Source organism: Condylura cristata, unplaced genomic scaffold (genome assembly GCF_000260355.1).
Source record: "Condylura cristata isolate star-nosed mole 26May11 unplaced genomic scaffold, ConCri1.0 scaffold00041, whole genome shotgun sequence".
Lineage (NCBI taxonomy): Eukaryota > Metazoa > Chordata > Mammalia > Eulipotyphla > Talpidae > Condylura > Condylura cristata.
This window is the reverse complement of record NW_004567142.1, coordinates 4,743,874-4,750,603: the sequence shown is the minus strand read 5'-3', so window position 1 is coordinate 4,750,603 and position 6,730 is coordinate 4,743,874. Positions and strand designations below refer to the sequence as shown.

General features: G+C 56.5%; 1 protein-coding gene across 1 annotated transcript in view; it reads right to left on the bottom strand.

Annotated features, from left to right (window-relative positions):
* TRPM4 (transient receptor potential cation channel, subfamily M, member 4) overlaps positions 1-6,730 on the bottom strand; it is a 27,109-nt gene that overhangs the window by 13,019 nt on the left and 7,360 nt on the right. Inside the window, exons 9-13 of the mRNA XM_012733689.1 lie at positions 6,440-6,574; positions 2,573-2,702; positions 2,304-2,449; positions 1,292-1,404; positions 948-1,025 (exon numbers count right to left, since the gene is read on the bottom strand). Of these exons, the coding sequence (XP_012589143.1) occupies positions 948-1,025; positions 1,292-1,404; positions 2,304-2,449; positions 2,573-2,702; positions 6,440-6,574 (602 nt within the window). The remainder of the gene's footprint in view (positions 1-947; positions 1,026-1,291; positions 1,405-2,303; positions 2,450-2,572; positions 2,703-6,439; positions 6,575-6,730) is intronic.

The following is a 6,730-nucleotide window of genomic DNA, read 5'->3' as shown; positions in this document are numbered from 1 at the left end:
GAGCACGCAGACTCAAGAACAGGTCTGGGCCAGGCCCAGCTCTCCCTCCGCCAGCTGGGCAGCTTCACCTGCAGGGAGACGCAGGGCTTCATGCTGCTGAGACCCCAGGGAGCCCTGGAGTGTCCCCAGCCGCAGCCTCGGATGCCGTCTGAAATTCGGCTTACTGTTCTCTTGATGAATATTTCATACTTTTTCGGAAGAATCATTTTACTTCTGCATTCAGAACTGGGGTACAGGCCAGAGGTGCAGAATGTGAGGACGCCCCAGAGACAGTGGGGAGCAGAACAGGCAGACTGACTGAAACCCACTGCCGCGGGGAGCAGCGGGGAGACAGGAGGGGTCTGCTGCGCCCTGGGGGTCACTCCCTGGCCGGAGATCGAAACGTGCTGCAGGGGCTGTGGACAGCCTCACAGTGCTGCGCTTGAACCCCTGCACCTCTGCCTGTACCCCAGTTCTGTGTGTATAAGTAAGTGAATCTTAAAAAAAAACGTCAGGGTTGGATCTCAGGCCCGCAAGATTCAGAGCCAACTAACTCCCTCAGCACTTCCATGCTGCAAAACTACCGAACGATGGGTGATTACGCTCTTTCATGCTCCTGGCCTGATTCTGAAAGCACCTTTGTGGGTGCCGTAGTATAGAGTGAGGAAGGCCCTGGGTCAGAAAACGGAGACAGGCAAAGGACCCCTAAACCCACCAGCACCCCCGCCCCTCCGCCACCTGAGAGGCCTGTGCGTCACCAGAAACAAAAGGGCCTCGGGCGGAGACCTCCCTGAGGCCGCGCCACACTGGAACTAAGCCTCAGCCCCGTTGGGAAGCTTCTTGGTGTCTTCCGTGACTTCAGGAAATCGCTGTGTCCCGAGGCCTCGCCCGCCTCCGGCCTGGCTCAGGGCACCCGCTGCCCCTGGCGCGCCCGGAAAGCCCCCCACACAGGGCTCGGGGTCACGTACCCAGCGGGCCCTTCCCCGTTGATGGCTGTGTCCATGTCAAACTCCAGGTCCTTCTGCATGGCCTCCTCATCTGACTTCCTGGGGTGGCGGAGGAGGGTGGACGCGCACACAGCTGAGAGCCCAAACTCCAGCAGAGGCAGGGCCAGGGGCCGCGCCCTCTGGAGCCACTGCCGCGGGCGAGGAACTGCCCCCGACAGCCACAGAGAGCACCCCAAAAGCTGCCCTCGCAGTACACAGCCCCAGTCTGGGGGAGGGAGAGTTGACAGGAGAGCGAGGCGCTGGCCAGATGGGGTGAGCGGGAAGGAGAAACCCACGGAGCCGACCCCACCTGCCCCGGGACTGACCTGAAGGTGATGAGGTTGGTGTAGATGAGCGGGGGGCAGAAGAAGGCGAGAACCAGGGCCCAGATGGGGGTGGTGCTGTCCATCTCGCCCCACCACTTCTGTGTCAGCAGAGACTGTGGAGCGGGCGGGTTAGGGGTGGCCCTCCCCACAGCCTCCCAGACACCCCGCAGGGCCTAGGCCCCTGCTGCGCACAGAGCAAGGCACAACGGGGCGCCAAAGTGCGGGGGGCAGGAGTCGAGGGCCCCTGGGCAGGGCTCGGCAGGCAGAGGTCACACCCCAGTGCCCCAGGCCTGCGGCCCCTCCGAGGCCGGCGCTCCCAGCCCACCACATGTGTCCGGCGGGCGGGCAGGTGCTCCCTAGTCACAGGGTAGCGTGGGGGGGCCAGGGAGGGAGCCCACATTGGACTCAATTTGCTACTCAAAGCAAAGGACTCTGGGCACCACCTGAAATGCGCCCCACGAGCTCCATCAGGTGAGAACAGGCCGCCCGTGGGGGAAGCAGGGCTTCTCCTGGGGTGGAACTCTTAGTGCCCCCCACGATTAGATTAAGGGCACTGAGAAGGCTCCCCAAGTGCCAGGAAGAGAGATGGAGGGAGGGGGGCAGGAAGGGCCCCCCAGCAGAGAGGACTTCCTATCGGAAGGGCGGGATTTCCTGCAGCAGACTATGTCCAAGCTCCTGTACTGGAACCCTCGAGACAGGGGGCGGGATTTCCTCGCCCCACGGGGGGCGGGGGGGGCTTCCTCGACAGAGGGGGGCTTCCTCGCCCCAAAGAGGGGCTTCCTCGCCCGGAGGGGGACTACCACTTGGAAGGCGGGACTGGCTGGGTCGACCCCGGGCTAGAGGCCTTCGAGGTGGCTTTGCAGCGCCCGGCTGACTTTCCTGGGGATGGGGTGTCTCCGGCAGACGTGGCCTCTGTAGGCCCAGGCCTTCGGCTGGCCCCCAGCATGCCCTCAGCTGGCTCCGCAGGCCCCGGTCTGGGTGGGGCCGTCTGGGGTATTGTCTCGATGCTCACCTGCACCCCGTCCTGGGCAAAGAAGGCACGGGAGTCGGCCTGCATGGCCAGCTGGAGGCAGGTGGCGTCCCCCCAGAGCGGGCAGCGCCTCAGAAGCAGGCGGGCGGCCCGGTTCTCGCTGCTGCGGTAGCACTCCCCGAAGAGGCCTGGGGGCGGTGCAAGTACTTGAGAACAGGGAGGAGTGGAGGTGCCGCAGGTGAGGCGCAGGAGAGGCCAGGGCGGTGGGCAGACAGGGAGCCCCCCCCCGCAGGCGCTGGCCCCCAACGCACCAACACCCAGCCCCTCAAACTTGGCCGCCAGGTCCTTCCTCCGTGCCGCCTCCTCGGCTTCGGCCTCCAGGCGGGCCAGCACCCGGAGCAGCAAGCAGGCCCCGAGAGCTGAGGCCACTGCGTTGGAGCCCTGGGGAGAGAGATCGGGGCCTGAGGTAGCGTCAGGGTTCGCAGTGAGCTCCCCAGAGGGGTGAGCGGGAGAAAGCCTATGACCTGGGAAAGGCAGAGCTGGGGTCAGACACGAACTAGGTTATCAGAAGCCAGGAATGATGCAAGGCTGGCAGCCGAATCTGGAAGAAAGTGGACATCAGCTGAGGCTGTCCGAAGCCAGACGATTGCGAACCACACTTGGAGCAAGGCCGGAGTCAGCATGAGAGCAGGACTCAGCCGAGCGGCAGAAGGCCACTCCAGAGCAGAAAAGACACCACGGGGCCGTCCCCTAACATGGCCACGCAGAGAACTTCCAGACCTGTCCCCGCGAAAAACTGGAATTTAGTATGTAAAAACAGGCGCGCGCTCAGCGAGGGAAGCTGCCCGCGTCCAGCTCCCGGCTCGGTCAGGAAGGCAACCGCACCTCTGGTGACCCCAGCGGGGGCCGTTCAGGGCTCTTAAGTAACTGTGGCCAGGTGTGGGGAGCTGGCCGGCGACTCCCTGAAAGAGCAGGGCACACGCAGGCCTGGCGGGCTGTTCCTGGCACTTCCCCAGAGCAGAAGTGATTTCCCAAGTGTTCGAAGCATTTAAAGACAAATGTATTCCCCTCGGCTGTCTGGGGAAAAGAATAACAAACAAATGCTACGCGGAGCAACTTGGGAAGGGAAATGGCTCAGGAAGGAGATACTTGGGAATAAAGGGTCTGAGAGCGGGTTTATGTACCAGGAAGTCTAGAAAGCGGCTGGCCAAGACCGGGTGTGCCCTCAGACCCCAAGCCGTGGCCTCTGGCTGACATAGGGCCTGCCAAGGTGGAACTAGAAGACTTAAGGCAGAATCGTAAATGGCCTGTGTAAAAGTCGGCCGAGAAGGCCTTCGGCCAGCCGGCACTAAGCCACCTTCGTGGGCCGGCGTCCACCTGAGATGAGCCTGTGGCTGTCCGGGCGGCGAGACCCCTCCGTGGCAAATACCATGTCAGCTGAACGGTGATGACAACAGACGCCCAGGGCCGGGGTAGGCCGCTGTCACTGACAGGGAAGGGAACCCTGCAAAACGGCTGGTGGCCGTTGGGTGGTAGTTACAGGCGATGGCAAAGTGGCTCACGCCAAGGAGGCCTCGAAGAATATTTCAAATGTAGGAAATGAACAATTAGAAAGTTGGCTACTGTTCCTCACAAAAAAGCTGCAACTGGCAACGTTTGGGTTTTTTTTCCCATCAGGCATATAAGGAAGCCTCTTTCAGGTCACCAGCGGGCCAGCCAGCTAACAGAACAGAAGGTCAGTGGCCTCACTGACAGAGAACACAAACCTGACAAAAGTAGCTTACAAACATCACTAACCAAACGGCAAGAGCCCAACAACAAGCCGGGAAGGGAGGGGAGCTCATCTCCAGAGCTGCAATATTAGACTACTGTCAGCTGTTACTTTTCAACAGAAAATTAGGTGGCGTGCAGAGAAATGAAAAAAAAAAAAAAATTTGCCCACTCACAGGAAAAAGAGGAATTCATAGCAAATGTCCCTGGGAAACCTCTGGTGTTATCCTTACTAGATAAAGACTTTAAATCCACTTTCTTAAATAGGCTCAAAGAGCTAAAGGAAGTTGTAGACAAAGAACTAAAGAAAGCCAGGAAAATGATGCCTTATGAAGTAGAAGATATGAATAAAGAGCAATTATAAAAAGGAGCCAAATGGAAATTCTGGAGCTGGAAAGCACAGTAACTGAACTGAAAATTTCACCAGAGGGGTTGAGTAGGCAACCCCTGGTCAACTTGAAAATAGACAACTGAGATCATCTAGTTTGAGGTACAGAATCAAAAAATGAATGGGAGAAAAATAAGCCCTAAGAGATCACTAGAACACCATTTAGAAAACCAATGTATGAATAATGTATGTATAATAATAGAAGGAGAGAAGGGGGAAACTATTTGAAGCTATAATGACCTCAAACTCCCCAAGACCAGGTAATTCCAAGTAAGGTCAACTCAGAGATACCCATGCTGAGATATGCTATAAGTAAATTGTTGAAAACCCAAAACAAGAGAGAATCTTGAAACAGCAAGAGAGAAGTCACTTATCGGACACACAAATTGCAACAGATTGATGTGCAAATTAAAACACCTAATTATATCGCTCATAGCAGGAGTATAATGGACCAGGTGAGAAAATAATAATGGACAGCCATATACCAGAGACATTCTGTGGGGGTGGAGTGGGGTGTGGGATCAAAAACGGGGGGAGGGGAGCTCACTGGACCATGGTGATGGCACAGGGTGACTTGGTGATGGGAAACCCACGGGGATTACAATCGAGATGGGGGAAAAATGTACAAATATGATATAAAAATAAAGTATTTTAAAAAAGCACCTAATTATTAAACTCTAATATGTAAGGATAAACTTCATGACATGGGATACTGGCAATGGATTTGTTACTTAGATATGACATCAAAAGCATAAACAACAGAAGCAAAAATAGACAATTTGGACTTCATCAAAAGTTAAAGTTTTTGTGCATCAAAGGACATTATCAACAGAATGGAAAGACAACCCACAAAATGAGAACCAATACTTAACAACTCATGTATCCGATAGGGGGTCCCTGGGGTGCGGATGTGTAGCCAGCATATACAAAGAGCTCTTACAATTTGACAACAGAGATGAAACAACCCAATTTAAAAGTGGGCGAAAGAAATTTCTCCAAAGATACATACAGAGACCATCCGCAGGCAAACAGAAGCCCAACATCACTCATCAGTAAGGAAATGCAAAGTAAACCAACGAGATACCACTGCACCCCCATTAGGTTGGAAAGTATTAGAACAAAATAACAATTGTTAGTAAAGGTGTGGAAAAACTGGAACCTTGCGAGTTGCTGGTGGGAAGGTAAAATGGTTTAGTCACTAGAAATCTGTTCAGCAGAACCTCAAAAAAGTAAACCCAGAATTGGGCCCTCCCTGGTGCCACAAGGGGTTAAGTGCAGCGTGAAGCTATGGCAGGAGTTTGGTCCAGCAGGGAGGGACCCCCAGGGCGCAGCAGACCTCTGCTGTCTCTCCTGTCTCCCCGCTGCTCCCCTCAGCAGTGTGCTTCAGTCGAGCTGCCTGTTCTGCTCCCCACTGTCTCTGGTGAAGCCTCTCACCCCTGCTCCCTGGCCTGTTCCCCAGCTCTGTATGCACAAATAAATAAACCTTCAATAATAGTAATAATAAAGGGAATATGCACAGCCTCATGGGATAGCTCCACGGCACCAAGGGCCCTGTCAGACCCGATTCAGACTTTTCTGACTCCTCAGCGCACCCCAGCACGTCCATGTGCCCTCCCCGGGCTGCCCGAGGGCCTCAGTGCTCGCCTCCCTGCCCCCAGCTTGCCCCTTTTCCAGCCCTGTACCTAAACTGCAAGTGTAACTACCTTTGAATGGCTCCCGTCAGGATAACGTAGAACTTGCTCACCTATGTGACCCTTTTGGGGAAATGGGGTTATTCATGTGTATGGACAAGGGACTGTGCCCAATATATGCTGTCAATGGAAAGACAAATTACGAGCACCCTGTGATGGGGTCAGAGGAGGAAGGAGCAGCAGCTGGCATCATGCCCAGAGTGGAGGGCAGGGTGGCACTGAAGTCAGGTCGGAGGTCAGGGAACCTTTTTAAGCCAGCACTGAACTCCCAGAGAAGCAAAGGCAGGATGTAGGCGAGAGAAGTAGCAGAGACGGAGGCCGGCGCTCACCATCTCCCAGAAGTACAAGGCCATCTGCGCCCTGTTGAGCAGCAGCGCCCAGAGGAGCAGGTCGCTCCAGGGGGCCTGTCCCAGCACGGCATCCAGCGCCAGCTCCAGGGGCACCCGGTGGGAGAGCAGACTGGCCTGCGGGCAGAGGAGGCGGGAGACGGCGCTGGCCGGCCCCAATCCTGACCCCACCCCGCCCAGCCACGCCCACCCTTCTCCCTGACCACGCCCCCACATGGCCACGCCCCGGCATGGCCACGCCCAGGTGTGCCACGTTCCCGGCCACGCCCAGGT